The following is a 14,997-nucleotide window of genomic DNA, read 5'->3' as shown; positions in this document are numbered from 1 at the left end:
GAATTAGAACAAGATTATGGATCTATTGAATTCGTGTAATTTTCATGGTGATCACCTATAAAAGCAAGGGGCAGCATTTACAAAATCTCCTAGTCGGATTATAATCTCACATATATCTTAACGTATTGGGAAGAAACTGAGTTGCCAATACAAGTAATTTGGCAGGTAACAAAAGCAGTACAAGCAAATGCACATGTTGTGATGCAACTACACTACCAAACCGTTTCAAACTCTCTTTACTGTTCTGTACCAACCAAGAAAACTTGATCAACTCACTCTGCACCGGTTTCGACACTCCGTTCTTTCCAGCTGCAACAATCTGTTCCGAACTATTACATTTTCTTATACGTTTAAGCTCTTCACGAACAACATTGCGAACAGATTTCAAGTAAGAGTTCATGTCATGGTCTCTGAGAATGGTTCCTTCGGAGCCATAGGCACACCGGTCGCTCAATATCTCGAGTGGGTGCGGTGAGTTTAAGAATATCAACTGTGCTGCGCGAACTTGCTTCTCTGCCTTTGCAGCATCTGCTGTCAATAGGTACAGGCCACTGCCTGAAGGAAGAAGTTCATGGTTTGGAGAAAATGTATCGTCCGGTTGAAGGATCAAAAACTCTCCCATTGGAGCATATAACAACTTCTGTTCATCACAACACACCACAAACACATTCACTTATTTTAACTAAATTGTTGCAACCGTATTGGAACTTGATACTCCTCAATATATCTTATACCTGTTCGCTAAGACATGGATGATTGCGGAAGTTCCTATTGATTGCCTTGAGAAATTGCACCACACGACCAGGATAGTTGCAAGAAAAAGCACGTGGAACGATGTCTCTGTGCATTGATATAGACTGGACGTGATTTCGAGGCAAACCAAGGTTGCTTAGTAGATGATCCCCTCCACACATAATTGATGGTGCACCAAAAGTTATAACGGGCAGCAATGAAGAACAGGGAGCTATACCCCTTATCAGCAGCATCAGATTGATGAGCAATGCTAAACTTCCACCAAGAGAGTGCCCTGTGAAGCGAAATGTGGCACAATCCCCACGATGTATTATGTGTGCCTGAATTTCTGGCAACATCTGCTCGTAGATTCCTTTTGCAGCCTCATATATACCTCGGTGAACCAACACATCTAGCCCCTAAAGAAAGAAATATAAAATCCTGAATCATGAAGGTTTGTATAATTGTGCCCGCCAGCGTAAAGAATTTGAGAAACATAGTTGCATCCTGAGAGTCTCCCGTACAAATTATTCTCATAATGACATAAACAATAAATACCTCAAACTGTACAGGCTCGAAAAGGAGATTGGCCTTCCATGAAGCCAGCGACTCAGATCCCTGTAAGCAAGGAAATCAAACTCAGCATTTTAAAGTACTAATAATGTTTGGATTAGTTTATTAAAAGAATAAAACTTCAATGGTGTCCTACCTGTATGACAAAGAACCTCGTTGCCTTTTGATCATCATCACAAACAAACCACTCACATGGTGATGAGCTAGTTGAGTTCAGATCATCCGCCACCGCTTGCTTTATTTCTTCCTTAGCAGCAACAACAGCAGTCACAGAATCAGTTGTTGCCATCAACGAGGCCATATCCTCAACATCGCCTGTTTCATCTTCAGGAAAAGTTTGAGATGGATTGGAGTTGCTGGATTTGAAGTGAAGCATGGACTTTGTCTGAGAATGCAAATAGGAAGCTGCAGAAGCAGCAATTTGGTAAGCAGAAGAAGCACTTATTCGGTTGGCATGTCCTGTTTCATTCCCTTCTCCATCTTGAGACGTTTTCTCTTCTTTTTGTGGGTTGTTTTCTTGTTTCGCTTTCAATGCCTGTTCTTTCTTTTCCAGTGATGAAGTCACAAAACGCAGACCATGGGATCTCAGGAGATCATCAGGCTGTGACACCATTTCACCGAGAAACCATTAAATTAGCAAAAAACTTTCTGGTCTACAATGAAAACACAACTAGATATAAAACTATATAAGAAATCAATCCTACCTTGATTTGGGAAATGGAATAGGCTAAATTTCCCAAATAAGACATCCGAGCATAAAATCTAGCTTCTCCCAACGGTACCTTGCGAAGCAGGTCGGAGAATGATTCTCTATCCATTTTAGTACAATCAATATCATCAACAGAAGTCACATCACACCCCTCCTCCTCTTCACGGCCCATATCTCCATCCTCCAATTCTTCAACCAAATGATCAGTGTCTTTAAATTCTTCTTTCCACAGAGACTTCACGTTCAGAATATTGAAAACCCAATTCCCACTCTGCCCTTCATCTTCGGTCTCCGCAAACTCCTCCACCGAAACGGCGTCCTCAACCGTGATCGCCTGCTCGTTCCGCCAGTTCTTACCTCCAGGCCACCAAGAATGCCTGAATGTGAACCCCCAAGGAAAGTTCCTCCGCGGCGGCGTCCCCGACACCGACGGCCTCTCCACCGTCCCAGAACGTCCAACGGCGGCACTACGGACCTCTGCAGCCATGGGTGCATGCTTGGCCATTCCATGAATTCCAGCATTCAAGCACAAAGCATCCATTTTTGTGCATAAATAATTGGTAAATGGAGCATAACACACAACCTGTAAAAATGCGTTATCATGGAGAGGTGGGAGAAGAAAAAGGTCTGTGGTTATTTATAACAACACAACTACCGTCAAAAACAGTTTACCAAACTTCGAAAACAAACGACGTCGTTAGATTATGGAAAATATTTTTGAAATTACTTTTTTTAATAAAAAAACAAATTAGGCTAACAAACCTGAATATTATTGAATTAAAATAAGGGTGAGCAATCGGATCGGTTAGTACGTATACCCGACCCGACCCAATCCAGTGCATTTTTTCGGGTAATTAGTCGGGTTCGAGTAGAAAATCTCTACGTGAGGTGCTCGATTGGATAATCGTGTGTCTTTCCCCATTCTTAAAACAAAAAGTAATTTTTTTCTCATTTGGTCTTTTATGATGATAATTGTGTGTCTTTCCCAATTCTTAAAACAATGAGTAATTTATTTTATTGTTGGCTTCATAGATGGTCGTTAAGATTTTGTTGTTGTCATATATAATTATTATTTGAAAAAATTGCAATTGCCGGTCTTAATTGTCACTCTCATTAAATGTTTTGATTTATGTTGTTTAAAAAAATGTTAAATTTGTTTTTATTTTGAAAAAGAAGACGACTCATCAACCCGACCATTCAATTAGTCATCATTATTGAGTTGGGTTCAGGTAATAAAACACTGTTCGAAAAAATCGGATATCCGCCCCGAAAACTAGACTCCCTTAACTGTAAAATGGGAAATTGGATGCTAGACTTGAAAAGTTTTTCAATTGTGAACGGACATAATTACCCTTCACATGTTTACTTATTTCCGTTATCAAGTAACATATGTGGTAATTTCACACTTAACCTATTAATTAATAATTCATACTAATTAACCACATTTTATGATTATGGTTTTGTGTTTTTGACTTTTTCTTTTATCATTTTTTNTGTCACTCACCTATTGGATGTTATGAAATATAGAAAAATTGCGCATGCAGTAGGTGAGTGACACATCATCGGTGCTCTGCAGCATATCAAAACTATATATACATATTATTTTATCGTTTTTATATTGCACATCATTCATCTTCTTATTCACTGTATGGGTTGAGAAGAAAAAGAATTAGAACAAGATTATGGATCTATTGAATTCGTGTAATTTTCATGGTGATCACCTATAAAAGCAAGGGGCAGCATTTACAAAATCTCCTAGTCGGATTATAATCTCACATATATCTTAACGTATTGGGAAGAAACTGAGTTGCCAATACAAGTAATTTGGCAGGTAACAAAAGCAGTACAAGCAAATGCACATGTTGTGATGCAACTACACTACCAAACCGTTTCAAACTCTCTTTACTGTTCTGTACCAACCAAGAAAACTTGATCAACTCACTCTGCACCGGTTTCGACACTCCGTTCTTTCCAGCTGCAACAATCTGTTCCGAACTATTACATTTTCTTATACGTTTAAGCTCTTCACGAACAACATTGCGAACAGATTTCAAGTAAGAGTTCATGTCATGGTCTCTGAGAATGGTTCCTTCGGAGCCATAGGCACACCGGTCGCTCAATATCTCGAGTGGGTGCGGTGAGTTTAAGAATATCAACTGTGCTGCGCGAACTTGCTTCTCTGCCTTTGCAGCATCTGCTGTCAATAGGTACAGGCCACTGCCTGAAGGAAGAAGTTCATGGTTTGGAGAAAATGTATCGTCCGGTTGAAGGATCAAAAACTCTCCCATTGGAGCATATAACAACTTCTGTTCATCACAACACACCACAAACACATTCACTTATTTTAACTAAATTGTTGCAACCGTATTGGAACTTGATACTCCTCAATATATCTTATACCTGTTCGCTAAGACATGGATGATTGCGGAAGTTCCTATTGATTGCCTTGAGAAATTGCACCACACGACCAGGATAGTTGCAAGAAAAAGCACGTGGAACGATGTCTCTGTGCATTGATATAGACTGGACGTGATTTCGAGGCAAACCAAGGTTGCTTAGTAGATGATCCCCTCCACACATAATTGATGGTGCACCAAAAGTTATAACGGGCAGCAATGAAGAACAGGGAGCTATACCCCTTATCAGCAGCATCAGATTGATGAGCAATGCTAAACTTCCACCAAGAGAGTGCCCTGTGAAGCGAAATGTGGCACAATCCCCACGATGTATTATGTGTGCCTGAATTTCTGGCAACATCTGCTCGTAGATTCCTTTTGCAGCCTCATATATACCTCGGTGAACCAACACATCTAGCCCCTAAAGAAAGAAATATAAAATCCTGAATCATGAAGGTTTGTATAATTGTGCCCGCCAGCGTAAAGAATTTGAGAAACATAGTTGCATCCTGAGAGTCTCCCGTACAAATTATTCTCATAATGACATAAACAATAAATACCTCAAACTGTACAGGCTCGAAAAGGAGATTGGCCTTCCATGAAGCCAGCGACTCAGATCCCTGTAAGCAAGGAAATCAAACTCAGCATTTTAAAGTACTAATAATTTGGATTAGTTTATTAAAAGAATAAAACTTCAATGGTGTCCTACCTGTATGACAAAGAACCTCGTTGCCTTTTGATCATCATCACAAACAAACCACTCACATGGTGATGAGCTAGTTGAGTTCAGATCATCCGCCACCGCTTGCTTTATTTCTTCCTTAGCAGCAACAACAGCAGTCACAGAATCAGTTGTTGCCATCAACGAGGCCATATCCTCAACATCGCCTGTTTCATCTTCAGGAAAAGTTTGAGATGGATTGGAGTTGCTGGATTTGAAGTGAAGCATGGACTTTGTCTGAGAATGCAAATAGGAAGCTGCAGAAGCAGCAATTTGGTAAGCAGAAGAAGCACTTATTCGGTTGGCATGTCCTGTTTCATTCCCTTCTCCATCTTGAGACGTTTTCTCTTCTTTTTGTGGGTTGTTTTCTTGTTTCGCTTTCAATGCCTGTTCTTTCTTTTCCAGTGATGAAGTCACAAAACGCAGACCATGGGATCTCAGGAGATCATCAGGCTGTGACACCATTTCACCGAGAAACCATTAAATTAGCAAAAAACTTTCTGGTCTACAATGAAAACACAACTAGATATAAAACTATATAAGAAATCAATCCTACCTTGATTTGGGAAATGGAATAGGCTAAATTTCCCAAATAAGACATCCGAGCATAAAATCTAGCTTCTCCCAACGGTACCTTGCGAAGCAGGTCGGAGAATGATTCTCTATCCATTTTAGTACAATCAATATCATCAACAGAAGTCACATCACACCCCTCCTCCTCTTCACGGCCCATATCTCCATCCTCCAATTCTTCAACCAAATGATCAGTGTCTTTAAATTCTTCTTTCCACAGAGACTTCACGTTCAGAATATTGAAAACCCAATTCCCACTCTGCCCTTCATCTTCGGTCTCCGCAAACTCCTCCACCGAAACGGCGTCCTCAACCGTGATCGCCTGCTCGTTCCGCCAGTTCTTACCTCCAGGCCACCAAGAATGCCTGAATGTGAACCCCCAAGGAAAGTTCCTCCGCGGCGGCGTCCCCGACACCGACGGCCTCTCCACCGTCCCAGAACGTCCAACGGCGGCACTACGGACCTCTGCAGCCATGGGTGCATGCTTGGCCATTCCATGAATTCCAGCATTCAAGCACAAAGCATCCATTTTTGTGCATAAATAATTGGTAAATGGAGCATAACACACAACCTGTAAAAATGCGTTATCATGGAGAGGTGGGAGAAGAAAAAGGTCTGTGGTTATTTATAACAACACAACTACCGTCAAAAACAGTTTACCAAACTTCGAAAACAAACGACGTCGTTAGATTATGGAAAATATTTTTGAAATTACTTTTTTTAATAAAAAAACAAATTAGGCTAACAAACCTGAATATTATTGAATTAAAATAAGGGTGAGCAATCGGATCGGTTAGTACGTATACCCGACCCGACCCAATCCAGTGCATTTTTTCGGGTAATTAGTCGGGTTCGAGTAGAAAATCTCTACGTGAGGTGCTCGATTGGATAATCGTGTGTCTTTCCCCATTCTTAAAACAAAAAGTAATTTTTTTCTCATTTGGTCTTTTATGATGATAATTGTGTGTCTTTCCCAATTCTTAAAACAATGAGTAATTTATTTTATTGTTGGCTTCATAGATGGTCGTTAAGATTTTGTTGTTGTCATATATAATTATTATTTGAAAAAATTGCAATTGCCGGTCTTAATTGTCACTCTCATTAAATGTTTTGATTTATGTTGTTTAAAAAAATGTTAAATTTGTTTTTATTTTGAAAAAGAAGACGACTCATCAACCCGACCATTCAATTAGTCATCATTATTGAGTTGGGTTCAGGTAATAAAACACTGTTCGAAAAAATCGGATATCCGCCCCGAAAACTAGACTCCCTTAACTGTAAAATGGGAAATTGGATGCTAGNTATTATAATATTTAATTATGTCATATTTCATTATACTAAATTTTTTTAAAAAAATTATTTGATTCTATATACATATAAATGTGTGGATGTGTTCCATTATTTCTATTATCAAGTAACATATGTGGTAATTTCACACTTAGTCTATTAATTAATACTAATTAACCACATTTTATTTCCTCCTATATACATATAATTTCACACTTAGTTTATTAATTAATACTAATTAACCACATTTTATTTCATTATATATACATAAAAATTTGTGGATTTTTCCAATTGTAAACGAACGTGAGAGAAATAAAGTTGAGTTATATTCATAATCTATATCTATATACCTATAAAAGTGTGGATATCTACATTACCTATAAAAGTGTGGATACTTAAAAAATTTTCCAATTGTGAACGAACATAATTACCAATGTACATACATATATAAGTACTAAAGACATAAAAATACTTAATAAAAATAATATATGACATAATTCTTATAATAAATATAAATTATAATGATAATTGATTAACATTTGTCAAAGTATTAGAGCTTTTACATAAGATATTTTAATAGTTTTATTTATTTATTTAATTTGAAATCAAACTAACTAATTCAACAAATACAAAAAATAACATTTTTTTGCAAGTTTATTTCTTTGGTTATATTTTAAATTTTTATGTGAAAATCATACCGGTAGTTTAAAATTTATATTTAATAATTATTGTATTAGTTTATTAGATTTTATTTGATATTTACCATGTAATCTTATTTAAGTGTGTATTTCATTACATATATAGATTTATTTATTATTTTAAAATTATATTTAACAAGAAATTAATCATCATCGAAGTAGTTTATAAAAGATCGATTATGATATAAAATTAATTATCTATGATATAAAATCGTAAAAATAAAAGGTAAAAAAATTATGTAGGTGTTTAAATATTATTTAATTGAAATATTATGAGTTATATTTTACTATCAATATTATTATTTCATTAGTTTTGATTTTGTTTTGATAAGTTAGTCACGATATTTTAAATTGATCATTATTTATCGTTAGTGTTCTTAATTTATGTAAATTATGATTTATGCATTGATAAAGTCCATAATTTGATTGATTTGTGGTATTTGGATATATATTTTTTAAAAATTTCTTTCAATTCATTTGGTTCTATATATTATGCTAATTATAATTTATTATATAACATAAAATTAACCGTTGGAATATTAATTTGACAAAAAATTTGAAAGTAAATTATATAAATTATTAATTAATTTATTAGTCTAATATAACAAGAGATTAAACTCAAATAAATAAGAAAATGATTCAAATTACTTTTTTAGAAAATCAAAATTTTAATTTTTATCATATAATTGGTATTTACGTGCATCGCACGTGCTTCTTACTAGTATAACTAAAAGCAGCCTGATCTAAAGATGACAATATTTCCCACTAATGTGAGATTCAACGTAAAAAACTCGAAACAGGGATGAAATTATCGATTTTTCGGTTTGAGTTCGGATTCGAAGATTTTAAAAAATCCTCGAAATAGTTCGAGATAGATATGAGATTACTATCTACATCCCCGAATCCGTCCCGAAAATAATATCAATAATAAAATAATAATATTTTAATATTAATAATATAATAATATTATTATTTTTTAAAATATTAATAATAAAATTATTATTATCACTAATAATAATAATAGATAATAATAAGTTTTAGTTTGAAAAAATCTCCGAATTCGCCCTCGTCTTGTCTCATTAATATTTTTGAAATGAGCATGTGGGCAGGGATGAGAAATTGTTCCCCGCATCTTCGAAAAGTGGGGATCGGGACGAGTATGGGAGTGAGGATGGAATTCGGGGACAGAAATAGGGATGACAAACTTGCCCCTGCCCCGTCCCATTGCAATCCATAGTCTGATCGCACAGAAAAATGGCTCGGACGTGTCATGTACAAAATTATGTCAAAGTTTGTGAAGTTGACTTCTCAAATCAAATTATGTGAGCTTCAAATGAATTGTTAGTCCTAACTCTATGTCGATAAATCACAAAAATAAGAATTTAAATGAGATTTTATGAAAATTACAAAAAAATATTCAGAAACAACAAATAATTTAATTATGATATTTTTAATTGGATAACATTTTTACAACTAGAATTAGAAAAACTGAAATAATATACTAAAAAAAATTAAGATAATGAAAACATGAAATGAACAAACTAAAATCGATAAATTTGTTGAAACTTTTGCTATAAAGCTTTTGTGTTGATGAGATTATTTAGACCCTTTCGCTTTTGTCAAATTTTTTCAGGTGGTTCCTCCCATTTTTCCACTATTATCGCAACTCTAAGTTAGAGAAAATAGAGTATCTGTCAATTTATAATGCATACAGATCCCAATCTGTTAGACGGATCAACCCTACCGATATTTACAATAAAAAATAATACTCTTAGCATTTCATAGATGATCCAAATAAGATATCTGTATCACAAAATACGATCCGTGAGATCGTCTCACACAAATTTTTACCTGTGAATATTTATCAGCCAATTCGTAAGATTTGTGTAAACAGTGTCAGTCTTTTTTTTTTTTTTTTACATAGAATCAAGCCCCAATTTTCGTTTTTCAAACAAACCTCTCTCGNAAAAAAAAAAAAAAAAAAAAAAAAAAAAAAAAAAAAAAAAAATCCCCTTTACACTTGGATAAAAAAAATTAGACTAAAAACACAAAATAAACTTTGTTCAAAAATTCAAAACACAAAAAAATAATATTTTTAGCCCACAAATTTTTTTTTCATGAGTTTCTTCACTCAAAATACGTCTAAAAAAATTAATATGTGAGACAATCTCATGAGATCTCATGTACATTTGTTTCCCTTAACTTTACGTGCATTTTAATATACATAAAAAAAACTCAGAATCACAATTCACACGTGCGGCCGCCATATTTATTTCGACATCAATAAATGTGAAAATGTAGACATATCATTTCCCCATGTATCTTTCAATTCCGCCAAATAAAATAGCTTCGACAACAACTTTTAAAATGTCTGGCCTAAAAATTAGTCTCTTCTTATTGGTTATTATTACATTTTATTTAAAGGAAATTAAATATAAACATCAACTTCTAACATTTACTTTGCTTGTCGCTCTTCTTGATTTTTGTTCATTCGTAGCTCAAATATTATAAACGTGACTTCCCTGCCTAAATTAATGCCACGTAGTTTAAGCCTTCGTTTGTAAATGTCACATCCCTAGTTTATTAAATTAATTAATGCTACTAAAAAAATTAATTAATTCCTATAGGAAAATTAATAGTATATTATTAATAGTAAATAAAATTGGAGGTAGTTATGTTTATCTTAATGAAACAAAACTCTTGTTTAATGGACCTCAGCCCATTTCTGTAATAGCTGGGCTCATATTAGTGGCCCAAAGGAGTCTAATTTGCAAGATGATTCAAACAATTTCACTTTGATTATTAGGAACGTTGGTCTCAATCAGTGTTCTAAAAGTCACCACTTTGTTTTAATTGATGAGATAATAGCATATGTGCTCAGTAAAACTCTTCCGAAAGAGGCTGCTGCCAATGTCCCTGTTGACGAATTGGCTAAACTTGAGACATGGTGTGACCATGATTTACAAGCGAAGAGCTATATGCTCACTTCAATGTCAAACGAGTTACAAAGATGGTTTGAAGAAGCTATAAATGCTATTGAAATTCACAGACATCTACAAGAGTTTTATGGTGAACAAACACGTCCACTAAAGCATGGTGTGATGATGACTAGGTTCATTGAAAAGCTAGTGGGTCTAGACCTTGTTATTCCAAATAAATTGTCCACGAACATTTTCTGCAATCACTACCGTCGTCATTTGATGAGTTTGTGGTGAATTTCAATATCAACAAGCTGGAGGCCAGCCTTGAAGAGTTGGTCCACATGCTTACGAGCTATAAAGCCACCATAAAAAAAGGAAAACATGTTTTCTTAGTGGGCTCCTCGTCTCGGACAAAGAAATGCCCAAAAGAGAAGGGGAAGAAACGTTATGCTCCTTCAAAGAAAAATAAACCAAGTAAGAAACAAGCTCCAAACACTTCTAAAAGGCACACAAAGCTCGATGAAATAGAAGATGTTTGCTTCCACTGCAAGAACCCTAAACATTGGAACCACAATTGCAAATAATACATAGCTCAGAAGAGTTCTGATAATGATATGTTTTATATTGAAGTAAATGTCTTAATTAATTCAACTTCTTGGGTATTAGATATTGGATGTGGATCACATCTATGTAATGATTTACAAGCGATGACAAGAAATAGGAGGCCAAGTGATGGTGAGACTTTCCTAAAGATTGACACTGAACCAAGAGTTGCTGCAAAAGTCGCAAGAGACGTTTAATTATTATTAAACAATAATTTTAAATTATTTTTTAGAAATTTTTTTATATGTTCTAGATTTGATTAAAAATAGTTTTCAATTTCTATACTTGATAAAGAAGGATTTTTTTGTTATATGCTAAAGGTGTTTGTAATATTTACAATAATGAATGTTTAATTGGAATATGTAGGATCGAGCGCTTGCCGCTTTACCAAAAGCTATAGCTGGTGGTAATGGTGCAACTCAAATCTTTTAAACTGCACAACAGCTCAAGCACCACGGTTCGATCGCTCTACCAAGCAGGGACATTTATTGCACCCAACAATCTCCCTCCCAATAATTGCACTCCTTGCAAATCAATGAGAATCGAACCCGTGACCTTGGATCTGCTACCAATTTTAGGACCGAGCGCTTGCCGTTTTACCAAAAGGTATAGCTGGTGGTAATGGTACAACTCAAATATTTTAAACCGCACAGCAGCTCAAGCACCACGGTTCGATCGCTCTACCAAGCAGGGATAATTATTGCACCCAACAGAATATGCGAATTACAAAACGATCTCTTTAACTTAAAAATAAAACATATTCCAACAAATCATATCCAAGTGAACACGATATCAACAACAAGAAAAAGAAAACAAAATAATATAAATCAAGTACACTTGTGTCACGCTATACTAAGACATATCTCTCGAAGAAAGATGCACAAGATAGTGGGAGAGAGCATGTTTGACATGTCAGATATTAACTATCTTGAAACATTCGAGTCCTATCTGAAAAAAAAAAGATGACTAAAGCCCTTTTCCTAGGGAAATTGGAATGTCCACATGATCTATTGGATTTGATATATATATATGTGTGTGTGTGTGTGTGTGTGTGGGTCACTAAATGTTAACACGAGATACAGTCAATCTTACTTCATTACTTTTACTGATGACTTCTCAAGGTATGGACATATATATTTAATGAAATATAAATTTGAAGCCTTTGAAATGTTCAAAAAATTCAGCTGAAATAGAGAAACAATTAGTAAAGAATATTAAAACACTTAAATATGATCGAGGTGGAGATATTGATAAGAAAGCTACCCAAATATTCTTTCTTAAGAATATGTGGGTGCCCTACTTATGTGAAACAGACAGTGAGAGATAAATTGAATAGTATAGTCAATTTTTGCTACTTTGTAAGATATTCAAAGAATTCTTCTGGATATTATTTCTATGATCCTAATGAAACAAAAGTATTTGTTTCAAAGAATGCCACATTTTTGGAGAAAGAATTTCTATTGGATAGAAAATATAAAATGATAGAACTCGAAAAGATTCGGGAACCACCCACTTTTGAAATAGTTGAACCCACACTCCAACAGCCAGTTGAAGAAACACAAGCTTCTAGGAGATCCGAAAGAGTCTCAAGGCTACCTAAAATGATGAGTCTGTTTTTTGAAGAAGGCCAAGATGATCTCATTCTTGGATGTTATCCAAGAAACTTCAAAGAAGTATTGTCTGATGTCGATTCATATAAATGATTTGAAGGCATGCAGTACGAGATGGACTCCATGTATTCGAACAGAGTATGGTCTTTAGTAGATCCACCTGAAAGAATTGTTTTTATAGGAAGCAAATAGATTTACAAAAGGAAACTTGGGGCGTATGAGAAAGTAATGATCTTCAAAGCTAGATTGATAGTAAAAAAGATATACTTAAAGACAAGTTGTTGACTATGAGGAAGCATTTTCTCTGCTCACAATGTTCAAGTCCATTAGGAGATTGCTAGCAATAGCAGCATGGTATGACTATGAAATATGACAGATGTATTTGAAGACAGTGTTCCTTAATGGTGACATTAGAGAAGAAATTTACATATATCAACCTGAAGGATTCACATTGGTAGGAAGTGAGTATAAAATGTGCAAACTTCAAAGATCCATTTATGGACTCAAACATGCATCAAGACGCTAGAACATCATATTTGACAACAGTATCAAAGAGTTTGATTCTTGCAACAATCTAGAAGAACCTTGTGTATACAATAAAGTTAGTGGAAGTGCAGTGACATTCATAATATTTTATATTGATGAAATATCACTCTTTGGGAATGATATAGACCAATAATGTTTGTCGACGGATAAATAATAGAATTCTCCCCTCGGCCATTACAAGCCATTTATACAACGCTGCTCAAAATACATACATTTATTTATTCACCTAGTTATTGCATGCATTTTCGATAATCCAGTTTAAATTTTATTTATTTATTTATAGATTATGAGTCACAAATCAAAATATCGAGCAACATCGCTGGATGTTTGCCCAAGGAACGTAAACTAGGGTGGGCTGGGCTGGCTAGAAAAGAAACAGACACGGAAATTCTGTTTAAATTGGCAGAAAATATGCATGATATTGCACAATTCCAGGAACAAGTTACTGACCGATGGAAACGCATAGCCCATTTCTCAAACTACCCAATAACCAAATGAAATTAAGAGATGGAAATTAATACGTTTTCATTGTCTTTCTACTTTAATATTCAGTAATATAAATTTACCATTTTATTTCTCAATGAATGATAAACTATTTTCATCTCATATATATAAGGACTCGATATTAGGATACGAAAATATTCCTTATTTTATCTGGATTCATATCCGCAAAGTTGTTCTAGGTTCATGTATGTTCAATGTTTACGAGACAATTGTTATTTTAGTTACGTAAGTTGATATGTTTTGCATTTTAGTCATTTAACTTGTCGAAATTTGATTTTAATACAGTAACATTATATTGATTTTTTTTAATATTTTTTTTGTTTAAAAACCACTAAATCTATCGAATATGGTTTATTTGACATCATTTCTCTTTTATGTGACACATATAACAAAAACAAAGCTTATATTAATACATTAAAATACACATAAACAAAAATAAAGGGAAGTGACAAAAAATTTTCCTCTAGTTTTGAAGTATTGCGTGTAGTTTTTTTTATTATATGAATTTTAATGTGAGTAAATACATGAGTTTTATTTTCGTTACACGAAAATCGATAGATTTAGTGGTTTTAAAAAAATGAAATTTAACAAAAAAATCCAAATTACTATATAAAAAATTAAATTTTGACAAATTACGGAAGTAAATTTAAAATAGAATAACTTAAAAGAATAAAACTACACTTTTCACTATTAATTGAGGGGTCAACTCACCGATACAGTTTTGACTTCTTTTTTTTTTTTTATCGTATATTATCGTAATTATGTAAAATAATTATTTTTTAATAAAATCTTAATTTGTATGAAATACAAATAAATATAAATATACGATAACGAGAAAATAGAATAAATCAACTCAAAGACCGAGATGCAATAATTAAAGATCAAATCTAATTAGATTTAAATATAAAAAAAATTAACATACACATTTATAATCATATTTGAAGAGACTATATATATATATATTATATTATATTATATTTTTAATATTATAATAATTTACAAAAAAGACTCTACATATATTATATTTTTAATATTAAATTAATTTACAAAAATTATGATGTAATTATATATGATCGCAAATTTGCATGTGAGATGGAAAATATATGGGTTGGAAGAAATGTGTG

The 14,997-nt window shown here is 33.9% G+C and overlaps 2 protein-coding genes across 2 annotated transcripts; both read right to left on the bottom strand.

The window, feature by feature from the left end:
* Nucleotides 1–21: 21 nt before the first annotated feature.
* LOC140986012 (phospholipase A1 PLIP2, chloroplastic-like) lies at nucleotides 22–2,610 on the bottom strand. Its single transcript, XM_073453942.1, has 5 exons — nucleotides 2,010–2,610; nucleotides 1,442–1,906; nucleotides 1,291–1,350; nucleotides 735–1,151; nucleotides 22–640 (listed from the first exon to the last, which is right to left on the bottom strand). The coding sequence occupies exons 1-5, from the start codon at nucleotides 2,553–2,555 to the stop codon at nucleotides 107–109; spliced, it is 2,022 nt and encodes a 673-aa protein (XP_073310043.1). The 5' UTR covers nucleotides 2,556–2,610; the 3' UTR covers nucleotides 22–106.
* A 1,091-nt stretch (nucleotides 2,611–3,701) lies between these two features.
* Nucleotides 3,702–6,288, bottom strand: LOC140986011 (phospholipase A1 PLIP2, chloroplastic-like). Its single transcript, XM_073453941.1, has 5 exons — nucleotides 5,688–6,288; nucleotides 5,120–5,584; nucleotides 4,971–5,030; nucleotides 4,415–4,831; nucleotides 3,702–4,320 (listed from the first exon to the last, which is right to left on the bottom strand). The coding sequence occupies exons 1-5, from the start codon at nucleotides 6,231–6,233 to the stop codon at nucleotides 3,787–3,789; spliced, it is 2,022 nt and encodes a 673-aa protein (XP_073310042.1). The 5' UTR covers nucleotides 6,234–6,288; the 3' UTR covers nucleotides 3,702–3,786.
* Between the last annotated feature and the right edge of the window lie 8,709 nt (nucleotides 6,289–14,997).

This window comes from Primulina huaijiensis, chromosome 10 (assembly GCF_012295235.1).
Source record: "Primulina huaijiensis isolate GDHJ02 chromosome 10, ASM1229523v2, whole genome shotgun sequence".
Taxonomy (NCBI): domain Eukaryota; kingdom Viridiplantae; phylum Streptophyta; class Magnoliopsida; order Lamiales; family Gesneriaceae; genus Primulina; species Primulina huaijiensis.
Note: the sequence above shows the minus strand (reverse complement) of the source record. Positions and strands in the feature narration are given on the sequence as shown.

Coding starts and splice junctions, on each gene's coding strand:
- LOC140986011 (XM_073453941.1), bottom strand. CDS start 6,233: ATGGATGCTTTGTGCTTGAATGCTGGAATTCATGGAATGGCCAAGCAT. Junction 4,832..4,970: donor TCGAGCCTGTACAGTTTGAG/GTATTTATTGTT, acceptor TTCTTTCTTTAG/GGGCTAGATGTGTTGGTTCA. Junction 4,321..4,414: donor ATCCATGTCTTAGCGAACAG/GTATAAGATATA, acceptor TGTGATGAACAG/AAGTTGTTATATGCTCCAAT.
- LOC140986012 (XM_073453942.1), bottom strand. CDS start 2,555: ATGGATGCTTTGTGCTTGAATGCTGGAATTCATGGAATGGCCAAGCAT. Junction 1,351..1,441: donor CGAGGTTCTTTGTCATACAG/GTAGGACACCAT, acceptor CCTTGCTTACAG/GGATCTGAGTCGCTGGCTTC. Junction 641..734: donor ATCCATGTCTTAGCGAACAG/GTATAAGATATA, acceptor TGTGATGAACAG/AAGTTGTTATATGCTCCAAT.